Source organism: Trichomycterus rosablanca, chromosome 12 (assembly GCF_030014385.1).
Source record: "Trichomycterus rosablanca isolate fTriRos1 chromosome 12, fTriRos1.hap1, whole genome shotgun sequence".
NCBI lineage: Eukaryota > Metazoa > Chordata > Actinopteri > Siluriformes > Trichomycteridae > Trichomycterus > Trichomycterus rosablanca.
In genome coordinates, this window is record NC_085999.1 from 2,963,931 (window position 1) to 2,981,421 (window position 17,491).

Below are 17,491 nucleotides of genomic sequence, written 5' to 3' on the forward strand. Positions count from 1 at the left end.
ATTAAGGTATTTTTATCCTGACTAATATCAATAAAAGGTGCAAAAGCCTGCCGTGGTATGAGATTGCATGGACATGATGAAATAAGAGGTAAAAAGTCAGTATAAAAAAGGAAATATTGATTAAATACTGCCCTCTTGTGTTGTAGGCCTTTAATTGCTCATATTTTGAAGAAAACGATGTTTTTGTTATGTTGGATGATGGCGTTTGTTGTTTAGTGCTTTATTTTATTCTTTTCTACAGTATCTTTCTACATAAAAGGGCATAATGAACTTACATTTATAGTAATTATAATATCTGTTATTTGAGTGGCGAATTATTCTCAGCACTGCAATGACCCTAAGATGCCAATGAAGAAGCCAACGGGGTCCTGTGATCAAAAACGTAAGACGTTTATTGCTACTAATGGTTAATAATTTATTTATACATTCATTCTAAGTATCTATCTACTTTATCATGGTGACTAATGTTGTGAATCTTAAGCTCATCATAGGAACATTGGGAGCAAGGGATTTTACCATCACTGGCAATGAATAGGAAGGTTGCCAAATGCCCCAAAACAGCTGCCAAAAAAACTGAGGAATCTGAGGCTACAGTGGGCACAGGTTCACCAAAGCCAGACAGAGCCAAGGTGCTGTGTTAGATTTCAATAAGCTTGAATCAGTCTGTCCATTCTCCTTGAAACTCTGTTATTAACAAGCTGTTTCCACCCATAAACTACTGCTCACCGGATGTTTTTGTTCGTTTTTAGCACCATTCTGTGCAAAATCTGTGTGTAGATCAGCACACTCCAACCAACCAGTCTGGCACCATCAACAACGGCAGAGTCAAGTCACACAGATCACTGCCGCTCAGGTGGCGCAGCGGTAAAAAGACACGTTGCAACCAGGGCTGGATTCTGAGTACGTAGTATCGAATCCAGCTTTGCTTCAACGGTTCGAAGCTGAGTGGCTGTATGAGCAACGATTGGCCGGTTGCTCAGTTGGGGGGTGGGACAAAGAACCGGATGTGGGTCTCTCTCTGTCAGAATGCGAATACGACCTCTGCCGGCTGATTAGAGGCGCCTGCACAAGAGATGAGGAAGGGTGCCCTTGGTGTGTGTCTCTCCGCATGCAACGCTAGGTGGCGCCAAACTCATCAAGGTATGGGTGGCAAAGATGCATCTGGCTGCTGCTCATGTTTCGGAGGGGATATGGGTTAGCTTCGATCTCCACGGTCAGGGCAGGGTTCGGCATAGACAGAGAGGAAGCATGATGCAAACTGAACAATTGGATGCGCAAAAGGGGGAGAAAAAGGGGAAAAAATTTAAAAAAGTCACACAGATTACAAAATTCTATTGTTTGATGTGAAAATCACCTAGAGCTCTTGACTCTTGTCTTTATTGTGCTGCTGCAACGTGACTGGTTAATTGAATAAGTGTATAAATAAGCAGATGGGTTACTAATAAATCAGCTAGTAAGTGATTATATCATTAAAAGGGAGTTATACTGTACAATGTTTTTTCAACTTTGTTAAATATACAAACATTTTTAACACAAGTTATTTATTTATTAGGATTTTAACGCCATGTTTTACACTTTGGTTACATTCATGACAGGAACGGTAGTTACTCATCACACACAAGATTCATCAGTTCACAAGTTTAATGTCAAACACAGTCATGGACAATTTTGTACCTCCAGTTCCTCCGGAGCTCCCGGAGTAAACCCACGCAGACACGGGGAGAACATGCCAATTCCACACAGAAAGGATGAAACCCAGGACCTTCTTGCTGTGAGGCCACCGTGCCACCCCTTTCATCACAAGTACCACTAGATGTAATGTAAGGAAATTGTATTCTACACAGCACATTAAGCCCAGAGATTTAAAATAAAATAGTTCTCCCCGTGTCCGCGTGGGTTTCCTCCGGGTGCTCGGGTTTCCTCCCACAGTCCAAAGACGTGTAAGTGAGGTGAACTGGAGACACTAAATCGTCCATGACTGTGTTCGATATAAACTTGTGACCTGATGGATCTTGTGTAATGAGTAACTACCGTTCCTGTCATGAATGTAACCAAAGTGTAAAACATGACGTTAAAATCCTAATAAACAAACAAATAAATAAACATTAAAATAAAATGAGTAAACTGTCTGGTCTTTTGTCGAGATTTCACACCTGTTTTCATGTGTAACATCAGTAAATCAGTAAACGATGACCTATAAACTGTAAAAACAGCAGCAGGGGAGGCATTTAAGAGTAAATATAGGGTAAATGTAGAGTTCATGTGCGGTAAAGATTAAGCGGTGCTGGGTGGATTCTCTTAGACAGTGTACCGGTCTGTGGTTATTGGACTACAGCCCTCTTCTTTCCATGTTTCTGGTCACTGTGTGTTTTGCACTTATCTGTGGGTACTCTGGTTTCTTCCTACCTGCCAAAACATGCAGAAGGTGGACTGAATTGTTGTAGGTGTAAGTGAGTAAATGTGTTGTTTTACAGTGTAATGGACAAAAATATTTAAAAAAAACCATCACATGCATCTTCTAACATTAAGTAACAAATGGTTATAAAACACCTCATGTTAAGAACATATCGTGATATCGATATCAAATCGCATCGTCCGGCTCCTACGATGCAGTGCACTTGAATGTACTGTACAGATGGACTGTTATAAATACCGTCCTGTTTCTTGTGTAGGCGCACTAAATAGGGAACACATGCGTATCAACTGTAAGCAATGTAGTGCACTATATGTGTTGTACAGACCCATTTGGGATGCGGCCATAGAATGTCGCTACTAGGTTCCAGCTAACCGGTTGCTAATCAATCAGCACAGCAGCGGGGAAAACTTTTACTGCAGGATTATTAGTGATGATGTTTTACCGCAACCCGCGCTGTAAGAAATAAAACAAGGTAAGGTAGCTAGTTATAAAATCTCCGTAAAGCGTGCAGTGTTTTTATATACCGTGTGCGCTATTTTTTTTTACCAGTAGTCCCACCGTTAGCTAGCGAAGTACAACTTGTCCGATTGAGCTAACGTTAGCCAGGTGTAGCGAAAATACTGGACGCTGTCAAAAGTTGACCCCGAGGGTCGTGTAGGAGCGTATGTTAACCGTAAACGCTGACAGGTCACGTCTTGTGCGCATGCGGATGTAAGCTTTTAACGGCACCCACTATTTTTGTTACACGGCTGCTTGATTTGATTTCTCAGGCCTGAACAGAAAGCTACGAAGCTAGTTAGCCAAGTAGCTCGAAGATTTAACTGACATCTAATAGCCATCGATCATCGCTTTGACATTTGCAAGACCGGTCTGATAGCGCAGGGTTTAGTTTATTATATTTGTATTAAATTGTGTTCAGGGTGGTATTTCTGGGTATGTTGGTAGTTCTGGCAGCAGCAGACACAGTTTTGCAAGTATTAAGTATTAATCATGTGTATTTTGTTTGTTATGTTACATACACAAGAATAAATATTGGTAAACAAACATGCAATGTGAATTAAACACATCAGGTATCAATAAAACATGTACATGTATACAGAGAAGTGTAACATTAATGAGAACTAGATCTAATAATAATATGTAATAAAAATGTCACTACTATATAATACAGTAGTTTGGAATTGGCAGGATATAGAATAGGATATAGGATATAGAAATATTTATTATACATATGTCTATATGTGCAATATCGGTGGCTCGGTCCTGGGTTCGATCCCCAGGTGATTTGGTCCGGATAACTCCTTTCTGTGTGGAGTTTGCATGTTCTCCCCGTGTCTGTGTGGGTTTCCTCCGGGAGCTCCGGTTTCCTCCCACAGTCCAAAAACATGCAAGTGAGGTTAATTAGAGATACAAAATTGTCCATGACTGTGTTTGATATTAAACTTGAACTGATGAGTCTTGTGTAACCAGTAACTACCTGTCCCTAATCCTAATAAATAAATAAATAAATAAATAAACATGTGCAATATTCATAGACATACATTCATCAAGACATACTGGGGATGGTCAAACAGTAACATTTTATCAATAATAAGGACGTAATAAGGAATATGATTGCTATTTGGCTCCAGAACACATGTTTAAAATTACAATTTATGGTCATATGGTGGACTATTGGATGGCATTGGAGAAAATAATCTGTCAGTTATTCAGAAGATGAAAAAGGTGGAAATAAATCCTTAAAGTTCTAGTCTTGAGCTTGGAAAATACTACCATGTATTCTAAATTTAAATAAGTGTAAAGTTTTTATTATTTTATTTGTTTCTCTACATGCTTTGTTAGCCCCCTTTCACCCTGTTCTTCAATGGTCAGGACCACCACAGAGCAGGTATTATTTAGGTGGTGGATCATTCTCAGCACTGCAGTGACACTGACATGGTGGTGGTGTGTTAGTGTGTGTTGTGCTGGTATGAGTGGATCATCACTGCTGGACTGAGAATAGTCCACCAACCAAAAATACCCAGCCACAACGGCGCCCCGTGGGCAGCGCCCTGTGACCACTGATGAAGGTCTAGAAGATGACCGACTCAAACAGCATGAATAGATGAGCGATCGTCTCTGACTTTACATCTACAAGGTGGACCGACTAGGTAGGAGTGTCTAATAGAGTGGACAGTGAGTGGACACAGTATTCAAAAACTCCAGCACAACACACACTAACACACCACCACCATGTCAGTGTCACTGCAGTGCTGAGAATGATGCACCACCTAAATAATACCTGCTCTGTGGTGGTCCTGTGGGGGTCCTGACCATTGAAGAACAGGGTGAAGAGAAACATATGGACTACAGTCAGTAATTGTAGAACTACAAAGTGCTTCTATATGGTAAGTGGAGCTGATAACATGGACAGTGAGTGTAGAAACAAGGAGGTGGTTTTAATGTTATTTCAGTTAGTTTTGCTGATGATATAAATAATATAAATGCATAAAAACATGTAAAGGTGAGTCTCAAATCAGCAGTCAACCATCAGCTGTGAAATAAATTTAAATGAAATTTGTACTCTACTTTTATGTTAGTTAACTGGTTAATCATTAACATCCCTAAACCAAATAGAATTTATTAAGGAGCTTGGAATTTAACTCTAAGATTTAACTTCGAGCTTAAAAATAGCCATTTAGCAACGTTAACTAAACATATCTAATATTAATAACAATAACAATATTAACAACAACAACTACAACATTAAAAGGTTACTGATAATTATATTTAGAATATAGAATATTGAGAATTTGATTAGTTATATATTTAATATATAATAACCTGCTATGGACTGGTATTCTATTCAGTGTGTATTCTTTCTATGCTTGCCATGAAGTACAGATGATGATTGCAGTTCTTTCAAAAAGCAACTGCTGACCACATATTATGAAATGTTTATAGTTAATGTTTGTGAACTATTCTCAGACCATCACAGTTTGTGCATGATCTTCTTCCTGTGTCATTTTGCCTCCGGTCAGGTTATCACTGGCGTCCCCCCAGGTCCATGACAATCGACAGTTCTCTTGGAGCCGCGTTAAGCCGCAGTGGAGTAACGAACGAAAATGAACATCGATGAGAAATTCGACGGAATCCTGATTCGATGTGGCACCGTGAGCCTTCACCACGCACAAGTCCTAGCACCCTCTGTGATGGACAAAAGGGGCGGGCAAGGCATGGACATGTCTCTTGGAGAGAAGAGCTTGGCCAATCAACCGCTCCTCGCGGATGAAGACGAGGAGGAGGACGAGGAGGAGGAGGACGAAGACCTGACTGGACGGACGTTGAGTTCTCATAGCCTCATATCAAATGATGAACTGATTGTCCATGAGGGGACTTTGAATCACAGTGTGGAGGAAGAACATGATTTCTCCCAGAGACTCTCCCATAAGCTGCCGTACAGTCTCCACATGCCTGTGAGTTCGAGCTATTATCTATGTGAAGAGGTCAACATGTTACAGCTTAGCTTTGTCTTGTTTTGACCTACCTTTGCTTCAAATATACGCTAGTCTAATGAATTTCAGGCTTTTTTTAAGCTTATTGACCAATATTAAGCCTATGTGTAGACTAGACATATTCTTTTAAATATGTATGTACGCTATATTGCCAAAAGTATTCACTCACCCGTCCAAATCATTGAATTCAGGTGTTCCGATCACTTCCATGGCCACCGGTGTATAAAACCGAGCACCTCGGCATGCAGACTGCTTCTACACACATCAGCGAGAGAACGGGTCGCTCTCAGGAGCTCAGTGAATTCCAGCGTGGTACCGTGATGCCACCTGTGCAACAAGTCCAGTCGTGAAATTTCCTCACTACTAAATATTCCACAGTCGACCGTCAGTGCTGTTATAACAAAGTGGAAGCGATCGGGTGAAGTGTACAGAGCGGGTCAGCGGATGCAGGAAGCACAACTCTCTGCAGAGTCGATCGCTACAGACCTCCAAACTTCATGTGTCCTTCAGATCAGCTCAGGAACAGTGTGTAGAGCTTCATGGAAAGGGTTTCCATGGCCGAGCAGCTGCATCCAGGCCTTACATTAAGAATGGGAGTCACTCAAGTTCATATGCGTGTGAAGAGCAGACGAGCGAATACTTTTGGCAATAAAGTGTATATATGTATGGATATAAAACTTGCATTTTGTAATATTATCAGGTGAATATAAAAGAGGAGGAGAAGCTGCCGGGCTCACTACTTCTGAATCGAAAGGACAAAAGACAAGGAAGGGACCCTGCAGAGTGTCCAAAAAAGAAGAAGAGGAAGCAGCGATCACCGGCGAAGGTACCTGCACTGTTTCTGTATACATGAAAGTGCTGGTCAAATGTAGTTTTATTTAAACTACAGGTATGCATTAAAAATACAATCCCTCCCTGTTAGATCCTCACCATTAATGATGACGGCTCACTGGTACATCAGAACCCCAAGTCGCACGTATGTGAGCATTGCAATGCCGCTTTTCGGACAAATTACCATCTGCAGAGACACGTCTTCATCCACACAGGTAACATAATCTTTCATACACCCAGAAAACCCAGATGGCTGCAAAATGTGACAATTTTTATTATTATTTTATGTCGATTTTTAACATTTTAAAACTTTCTCGACAGGAGAAAAGCCTTTCCAATGCAGTCAGTGTGACATGCGGTTTATTCAGAAGTACCTGCTGCAGAGGCATGAGAAAATTCACACAGGTAAGAAAGAACTCACTGGTGGCACAGCGGCCTATTACTTTATCCTACCACTATCTTTGTTACGGGCGTCTAAACAGACATGTGTCTGTGTCTGAGAGGGATCTGCCCTGTCTGGGGTATTCCTGGCTTGTCCCATTACCCTGACCAGAGTAAAGTCTAAAGAAATAAAAAAAAAGTATAAAAATGATCATGTAGATTGTGTGGCTGTTTGTAGATGGTTCCACTTCTCAGTAACTCTCCTGATATTTGAATAGTGCAGCTCTAGCAGGGCAGAAATTTAACTAACTGGTTTGTTAACAGGGCGGTATTCTACGACTCTGCCATGTAAGCTAACGTATGTCAGTACAGGACATTGGACTGCTACTGTTTGTCTGCGTTAAATACACGCGATTCACCCAGTGTCAGGAATAAACCAAAAATACACTATGGAAAACGTACAGACTAGGTTATCTACAGAAGTAGAACGGGTCGTTCCAGATTGACACACCAACACTTGATACTAGGAGAGGAGCCCAGACTTTGCGAAGAATGTCAGACACACATCACCATAAAACACATCCTGAATGAACGCTCAAAGTACAGCAGAGAAAGACAACCACTACACCCAGAATAATACAGAAATCATCTTCAAATTCCTTATTAATATAAGACTGAAAGCATATCTAATACAAGACCAATAAAACTAGCATAAAACACCAATTCCTGCTGTGGATGTCACAAAATTGATATCATGGCTTTATAAAAACAAACGAACAAACAATTTCTTGGATGCGATCTTGATTTTTTGCACTTCTTAGCAGTAAGTGTGGCTAAAATAGCCAAACCAATTGAAAAGGGTGTTCAAATACTGTTTCCATGCAGTGTGTAATTAACCAATAGGGTTTAGAAACCGGGAAACCACTGCTAACCGAGAGAAACATTAGTGCTCGTCTAACATTTGCAAAAAAACCTGGATTATACTCAAACCTGTGATGGAACCCTCATTATAATACATGCCATCATGGAGAATTATAGTGTAATGCTGAGCTTATTAAGCATAAACACTTTTGTAATTGTCTTTTTTACCATCTTTACCAAGAGTTTCAGTCATTCAGGTGCTGAATGTACTTACTGCATGTGTTTAATTCCTGTTTCATCCTGTAGGAGAAAAGCCGTTTCGATGTGACGAGTGTGGAATGAGATTTATTCAGAAATATCACATGGAGCGACACAAGAGGACACACAGTGGGGAGAAACCTTATCAGTGTGATTACTGCCATCAGGTTACAATAATACACTACTCATATTTCTCACATGCACTGATAGTTTCTCTTAATGCTTTACAGCATGTATTGAATGTTATATGTGTACATTTTAAATATTCAATTATAAGTATATGGAATGCCCGGAATATATCATTTTAACGATGACTAACGATGATAAATGCTGGCATGTGCACCAGACAAACAGAATCTGTCAGGAGCGGCTTATGTATTCAACTGCTATAACATTTTGTAATTGGATATCACACACAGTAAATGATGCTTGCAAAGGCAACCCGAAAAGTTAAATCACTGTTTTCCACCATAATTAAAATAAACCATTAAAAAGAACATTTAGAGTAAATGAACATACTAGCGACAGCAGCAACTTCTAGTCCTGTTTTTAGATTTTTATTACAAAAATGAAGCAAATGCTGTACACAACATTATTATTTCTTTATAAAATTAAAGTTTCATACACTTAGAAAACCTAATAGGATGCAAAATTTAACCAGGTTTTTATTATTTTTATGTCTATTTTGAACATATATACAACTATTACAAATATTAAATGAATGCTGTTTACAGCTTTATTATTTCTTTACAAATTAAAGTTGTGATAATGTAACCTATATACTGCATGTCTTTTAGCAGTGCTTGAATAAAAAATAAAAAACATTTTTAAAATGAAATACATTTGTTTTAAAAACGTACAGATTTTAAATTTCCCATAATGTTAAAAAAATAATTTTATAAATATAAATAATAATATAATATTTTATAACTAATTAACAAAATAAAACATATCATTTCTAAATAATACATTGTATGTATGTATCAATAATAAACAATTAACAATGTATTCATATTGAAAAATAATAGATCTGATTATAAATCATTATATCATTTTTGCTATATTACCAAGCCCTACCTCTAATTATTTATATTTTAATTTTTAATAATTAAATATGTTACATGACAATAACCATATGGTTTCATCATGCTTCTTAAAACATAAAATCCAATTATTAAAAAAAAAAGTAAAAAGTAGCATTACAAAATGTATTAATAATTATTTACAAATATTTATATCAATTCACATGGAAAAAATAATTATAATAAGATTTTTGTTTATATCGCTCAGCACTGAGTTTGCTTTAGTTTTGCCACAAGAGCATTATTAGTGTCAGTGGTTCTTACTCTGCAAACCAGTTGGTCATGGACCTTGGTATGTACATGGTAATGCCATGCAGAAATACGATGACCCATTCTACTTTTTCAAATAGTTTTACTATTAAAATGACTGCACATACATGGCTGAACCCATTTACTCATTATAAGATGTTATGTATGTTAAAACATTTAATACTTTGGTTGGAATTTATTCCTGCTTTCCTCAGATTGGTAAGAATCTATCTTTTAATTTCCTCCTCAGTACTTCTCGAGGACCGACCGAGTCTTGAAGCATAGACGTATGTGCCACGAAAATAAGGAAAGGAAGGCCCAAAAAGCAGCCGCCAAAGACGCCCTTCTACGCAGCGCGGACGCTCTCGCGTTTTCTTGCCCCTCCAAAGAGTGCACGCTACCCAAGAAGAAACGGCAGAAGTCGTCTGATAAAACCGGCACGTCGATCACGAACTCTGCCGGGGTGGACAGAGTCTTTGAGGGCGGCGTCGAGGCGAAGGAAGAGGATAAGCTCTGCAAGAATGAATGTCTTCCTCTCTATGCTGTTGCAACTAAGATAAAGGACGAGTACGTGGTGACGGAATATTCTGTCGAGCTCCCCGATTCTTCTCCAGGAAACAGGAACCTTACTGGAGAAGCATCTTCTGATGAGATCATTGCTCCTCCAAAGTTGGTCCTGAAGAAGATCGGCAGTAAGAAAAGCACGAAGCAGCAGCTGCAGCCTTTGGAACAACCCCAGTCTCTGTCCCCTCTGACTCCATTCGAGGAAGGAAAGGTCACAAGATACACGTTTGAGATTGTGGATAACAAGGGCCTGTTAGACGTAGAACCAAGTTCTGACCTGGAGACGGTCGATCCGCTTCACGTTGGGTCGACCAAGCCGGCCGGGAGCAGCACAAACTACGACGATGCCATGCAGTTCCTCAAGAAGAAGCGTTACCTCCAGGCGACCACGGCCAATAACGGTCGCGAATACACCCTGAACGTGAACAGCATCTCTTCACAACCCTCGGTCACTCAGGCGGCCGTGGCCCCTGTCATAGATGAGACGGTTCCCGCGACGATCCTGTCCGACACCCAGACTCTGAACGTGGAGATCAAAGCAAGCCACGAGAAGAACGTCCTACCTGACGAAGTCCTGCAATCCCTCCTGGATCATTACTCCATCAAGACCAGCGGACAGCCGGAGATCAGCTTCAGCGTCGCGGACACCGAGGTCACTTCAAGCATCTCCATTAATTCCTCGGATGTTTCTGAGAGCAGCCCTGCGGAAGCCTTGAGCACCAGCTCTCAAGCGCCCACCGCCGAGAAAGCCAGTCTTCTTCAGGAATACTCCAAGTTCCTTCAGCAGGCCTTGGACAGGACTAGTCAAAACGACAGCTACCTAAACAGCCAGAGTCTTACCTTCGTGAACGACAGCGCAAGCCTTAGCGGGCCCCTGTTCTCCTCAGACAAACAGTTTGGATCTCCAAGTCGGTTCAGATCAGGCATGAACTCTCCTCTAAGGCTGGACAAATCGCATTTCGGGCTTTTGGTGGATACCCAGCACTCGTTCTCGTTCTCAGGTGACGAGACCAACCCCTCTTCGGTGTCGCCGACGGACGACTTTCTGGAGCAGGTCTCGTCGCCGAAAAAGACGGACTCTCAGGGTATTACGCAGACGTTCCAGATCGCCACTTTCGATCAGAACTTCCGCTCTCAGTGTCAGACGTCTCGCTCCTTGCTGTCTGCGCAGTTCAGCGTCGCCAACGGACAGGTCAGCATAAGAGGCCACGCCGGAGCGGACTTCCCAGAATTCTCTCTCGTCAACGTTACCGAAACCAGAACTCAAATGACCTCATCCCCAGATGCTACGAGCAGCCAAACGTTTGGCTAAAAAAGAAAAACATGCTATTTAATATTTTCATCATTAAAAACGCACTTTATACTTACTCTAGCGAACTGAACTTAAATCTGCGAATGTAATCAGCATCCTGTCAGATGTTTATCTCTGTACAAGCATTTAAACTGAAGATGTTTCTCTTTGTATTCGGTGGTTGTAATAATCATACAAGGGTGAGAATTATTTTGGGAAGCTGATTTCGTTGGTGTAGCACATTTACAGGGGTTGGACAATGAAACTGAAACACCTGTCATTTTAGTGTGGGAGGTTTCATGGCTAAATTGGACCAGTCTGGTGGCCAATCTTCATTAATTGCACATTGCACCAGTAAGAGCAGAGTGTGAAGGTTCAATTAGCAGGGTAAGAGCACAGTTTTGCTCAAAATATTGCAATGCACACAACATTATGGGTGACATACCAGAGTTCAAAAGAGGACAAATTGTTGGTGCACGTCTTGCTGGCGCATCTGTGACCGAGACAGCGAGTCTTTGTGATGTATCAAGAGCCACGGTATCCAGGGTAATGTCAGCATACCACCAAGAAGGACAAACCACATCCAACAGGATTAACTGTGGACGCAAGAGGAAGCTGTCTGAAAGGGATGTTCGGGTGCTAACCCGGATTGTATCCAAAAAACATAAAACCACGGCTGCCCAAATCACGGCAGAATTAAATGTGCACCTCGACTCTCCTGTTTCCACCAGAACTGTCCGTCGGGAGCTCCACAGGGTCAATATACACGGCCGGGCTGCTATAGCCAAACCTTTGGTCACTCGTGCCGATGCCAAACGTCGGTTTCAATGGTGCAAGGAGCGCAAATCTTGGGCTGTGGACAATGTGAAACATGTATTGTTCTCTGATGAGTCCACCTTTACTGTTTTCCCCACATCCGGCAGAGTTACGGTGTGGAGAAGCCCCAAAGAAGCGTACCACCCAGACTGTTGCATGCCCAGAGTGAAGCATGGGGGTGGATCAGTGATGGTTTGGGCTGCCATATCATGGCATTCCCTTGGCCCAATACTTGTGCTAGATGGGCGCGTCACTGCCAAGGACTACCGAACCATTCTGGAGGACCATGTGCATCCAATGGTTCAAACATTGTATCCTGAAGGCGGTGCCGTGTATCAGGATGACAATGCACCAATACACACAGCAAGACTGGTGAAAGATTGGTTTGATGAACATGAAAGTGAAGTTGAACATCTCCCATGGCCTGCACAGTCACCAGATCTAAATATTATTGAGCCACTTTGGGGTGTTTTGGAGAAGCGAGTCAGGAAACGTTTTCCTCCACCAGCATCACGTAGTGACCTGGCCACTATCCTGCAAGGAGAATGGCTTAAAATCCCTCTGAGCACTGTGCAGGACTTGTATATGTCATTTCCAAGACGAATTGACGCTGTATTGGCCGCAAAAGGAGGCCCTACACCATACTAATAAATTATTGTGGTCTAAAACCAGGTGTTTCAGTTTCATTGTCCAACCCCTGTAGTTCATATCATTCATTTCATGTACATTTAAAAGCACTTTTTTTCTTTTTTTTTTTTTTTTCTTTAAAGATTTATCACGTGTGTTTTAATTCAATCAGTGTGTCTGCAAACCAGACTGCAGATCTCTCAAAGAGAGAAATTTCTTGCTCACAGGTACACGCAAATAAGCTCTTAAATTTTACATAGCAAAAGCAAAAATCTGCATATTATATGATTAGGTTATATTATTATATATTTTTGCACATTTCAGTGAAGGAAATAAAGCTCTTATATATCTTATAGCTTAGTAGAAATGGGTACAATTGTGATGCATCAGTATATTTTTGGTACCTAATGCCTAGTTCACACTACACGATTTTTGGCGCTAGATTTCCTGAGCAACTCGGCGATCGAAACTCGGCTCTCAATCGCCGTGTGTGAACTACTCAACAACTCGATCCGAAGCGAGATTCTAGCATGTCAAATATCTGGATCTGAGTTGCCCGACTGGCAATGAGTGCAATGAGCCAATGAGAACGCAAGATACGGGGTGAGGGGAAACGCAGGGGAGGAGTGTAAAAAGGTGGGACAGGGGCGTAATATAGTTTGTATCAGAATACATCAGCACACACAAGCTTTACAGTATTTCTGACCTTCCAAGCCGCATTGCAAAAAATATTTATTAACCTCCAACTCACTATCGAACAATCCCTGCTGTTCCTATTTTTTCTCTTTGATTTTACGCTGCACATCAGCGCACAAACTTTGATCGCTCGCTACTTGTTGACGTGCATTTTTGGACGTGGTATCGTTACACCCCCTCGTCACTTCTCGCGTGTGTTTTCATGACAAAACGTAGTTTGGGAGAGCAGAGAAGCTCGCCTGCGATTCCAGTTGGTGATAGATGGTGTAGTGTGTGACCCCCTATCGCCGATCAGTCGTGTAGTGTGAAAGCCACACCGACTGGAAAGACTCCCGATCGTGTAGTGTGAACCGTACAGCGACCCGACCACTTGGAAAGTCGTGTAGTGTGAACTCGGCATTAATTGACACCTTTTTTTTTTTTCTTGGAAATCCACAGAACTGATTGTACGCGACACTTTTCCACCCAGGAATTCAGGTGCAAGAAATCAGACGTTTCTTCATGCAGTTCTTCATTATACTGGGAAACGATACCTCAGATACAGCATGAAGTAACGTACAGTATATGCTCGTGTCATAGTTGCAGTACTACATTTCAAGTGCATTTTAGCTGTACATTTATTTTTAATAGGGTCGTCGGGGTGTGGCTGGTCGGGTTCCATCTGGTTTGACCGGCTGCAAGGGGGGAATACACCCCGGAAAGTGTGCTCACTTGCATCTTGGGGCAGTTTAGAGCTGCCAGTCCACCTTTGCATGTTCCTGGGAGGTTGGAATAGAGAATAAAATAGAATACCCAGTAAAAACCCATTCGAACATGGAAAGAACATGCCAAACTCCTCACAGACGGGAGACAGAACTCACTGCCTTTCATTTGTAGTTAATTTTTAATCATGCAACTTTTTGATTTTTTTAATGAAAGGGTTGAACTTGGCTTGCCTCAAGTATTGTCTCCTGCATGTAGTGCCTTTTATGTATTTTTTGAAGTCCATCATTTGACTGCCTTTGTCTTATTGATATTCGCTGTAGAAGCAACACTGAACCTTTAGATGATAACACAGTAAATTTGCACGTTAGGTTAGTAAATTACTCTATTTGTTAGGTTTCGCATTCAGAAAGAAACCCAGCTTCAATGTCCTGATGTTAAATCCTGATGTTGTTCCCGCTATTGCACCCAGTTTAGTCATGGCCAGTTAGAACTTATCATTTCCACTCCACCTCCAATGACCCACACATCTGATCGCTTCTTTTCACCTGCCAGTAAGGGGGTCTTATAGATCGTAGTATCGTAGAAGCAGGCATCTTAAGTGGTCACCCAAAGCCACGCCTACATGAGCGGCGAGCAGTCCTGTTTCGGTTATCGTCCCTCCCTTACAGACACACAGCGATCACGATTGGCCGACACAGCTGAGATACGAACCCAAGAGCTCAAGACCTCAGCGCTGGTAGGCTAGCGTGATAAAGCATCTCTATAGCTCAATGTTTTATTTGCAAACGTCACACAGGGTCAGATGTTAAAACTGTTTTTGTTGTTCTGTTGTGTGTCGGTAGGCGAAAGTATGAATTGGTGAATGTACAGTTTAGTCATCAAGCTTTAATCATTGACGGATTGATAGATGAAATTAAATTTGCATTATTTTGGAAGAGAAAATATAGAATCCTGTTGATAATGGTGCATGACTTTGGTACATTTATATGGTATTTCTTAATGGAATGTTTATTGTACATTTTAATAATCTTAACGATGAATCGTGTCAAAATGCCTTTGTTTGTTTGTGTCGTCGGTATGTTTAAGATTCATAAGCAGTGTACTTTTTAAAGCCCACAGTAGTGCCATGATGAGCGACAGACCAGACTGGAGCTACGTAATAACCAGTTACACCGACCGGGCATAACATCATGTGTGAATAACACTGATTATCTCTTCATCACGGCACCTGTTAGTGGGGGGGATATATTCGGCAGCAGGTGAACATTTTATCCTCAAAGTTAATGTTAGAAGCAGGAAAAACGGGTGGGCGTGAGGATCAGCATCTCCCAAACTGCAGCTCTTGTGGGTCGTTCCTGGTCTGCAGTGGTCAGTATCTATCAAAAGTGCTCCAAGGAAGGAACAGTGTTAAACCGGCGACAGGGTCATGGGTGGGGAGCGAAGGCTGGCCCGTGTGGTCCGATCCAACAGACAAGCTACTGATAGAAAGGTGTCAGCAAAAGGGGGACCAACACAATATTAGGAAGGTGGTCATAATGTTATGCCTGGTCGGTGTATATCTCATCACAATTAAGGACAGATACTCTAAATTGCTGTCGCTGTTTATTAATTGATTATAAACATTCCTATATTGGACGGTGGATGGATATCGAATGTTTAATGTTAATTGTACATAACTTGTACATTTTGAATTGTATATTTCATGTTGTGTACTACGTGAATGAAACCAGGAAGGTGGATTTGGACATGAATGTACTCCTGTCAGTTCAGTCCGGCTAATCTTATCGGTTTTGGCTCGACTGAGCACGGCTCATGTTTCAGTTCGTTCATAGTGACTGGGTTTCATGATATTTAAAAGTACCACTGCAGTAATCAGCATTTATTGTAATTCTATAATTGTAAAATTCACAACTTAATATTTTGTTAAAAAATTAGATTAATTGAGGTTTTTACTGTCCACTTTTTTAAATTAGAAATACTTTCAGATGGACTTTATCTACGGACGCTTTGCTTATCAAACCAGTTTAATATTGTTGTTTCTTGAGAACAAGAAGAACGGACATATGGAACATCTATGTTGTACCTAAATCTTAAATCGATGTATCCACTATTAAAAACGGCAGGATATTTATAAATACTTATAAATACCCTAAAGTAGCAAAGCATGTTTTGTTTACATGCTAAAAACAAAAAGCTATTTTTATTATTTAGATTTTAAACAGTAGAGACAAATTCCAGGATTGATATTAATGTATTGTTCTGAAATTATATCCTTTTAATTAATACAATTATTAATTATTTAGCGGTGATAGTTTCTCAACTTCTTAATAGTATTATACATGTTTTATTTGATGGGGAATGCATGTCCACTGTTTTTGTACACTGGTTATATTTGATATGTATGTATTTTATTGTAGTCAGTTTATTTCCATAAAATACCATTTATTTTATGCAATGTGTCTTTTGTGTATGACCCTCCAAATACAACAGATGAAATCAGTGCCTCTTTTAGTGTCTTTTTTATGCTTTACAGTTACATGCTTACATACAGTTTTCTGTTTACTTTAACACTGTAAATTAGTTCTGACCTCAGTGTGTCAGCAGTCTTTAGTGTGTCTATCCAAATACCAGCAGTGTAAACATGTAATGTGCTGGGTTTATGTAGACATACACACTTACACTGATCAGCCATAACATTAAAACCACCTCCCTGTTTCTCCTAATATAGAAGCACCTTGTAGTTCTACAATTACTGACTGTAGTCCATCTGTTTCTCTACATTAGCCTGCTTTCACCCTGTTCTTCAATGGTCAGGACCCCCACAGAGCAGGTATTATTTAGGTGGTGGATGATTCTCAGCACTGCAGTGACACTGACATGGTGGTGGTGTGTTAGTGTGTGTTGTGCTGGTATGAGGGGATCAGACACAGCAGCGCTGCTGGAGTTTTTAAATACTGTGTCCACTCACTGTCCACTCTATTAGACACTCCTACCTGGTTGGTCCACCTTGTAGATGTAAAGTCAGAGACGATCGCTCATCTATTGCTGCTGTTTGAGTCGGTCATCTTCTAGACCTTCATCAGTGGTCACAGGACGCTGCCCATGAGGTGCTGTTGGCTGAATATTTTTGGTTGGTGGACTATTCTCAGTCCAGCAGTGACAGTAATGTGTTTAAAAACTCCTTCAGCGCTGCTGTGTCTGATCCACTCATACCAGCACA

General features: G+C 40.9%; 1 protein-coding gene across 1 annotated transcript; it reads left to right on the forward strand.

Moving 5' to 3' along the window:
* The first annotated feature begins 2,803 nt into the window (after nucleotides 1–2,803).
* Nucleotides 2,804–11,817, forward strand: znf148 (zinc finger protein 148). Its single transcript, XM_063005933.1, has 7 exons — nucleotides 2,804–2,888; nucleotides 5,437–5,871; nucleotides 6,611–6,736; nucleotides 6,833–6,956; nucleotides 7,063–7,146; nucleotides 8,290–8,408; nucleotides 9,823–11,817. Exons 2-7 carry the CDS (start codon nucleotides 5,521–5,523, stop codon nucleotides 11,446–11,448), a joined length of 2,430 nt encoding a protein of 809 aa, XP_062862003.1. The 5' UTR covers nucleotides 2,804–2,888; nucleotides 5,437–5,520; the 3' UTR covers nucleotides 11,449–11,817.
* The last annotated feature ends 5,674 nt before the right edge of the window (nucleotides 11,818–17,491 follow it).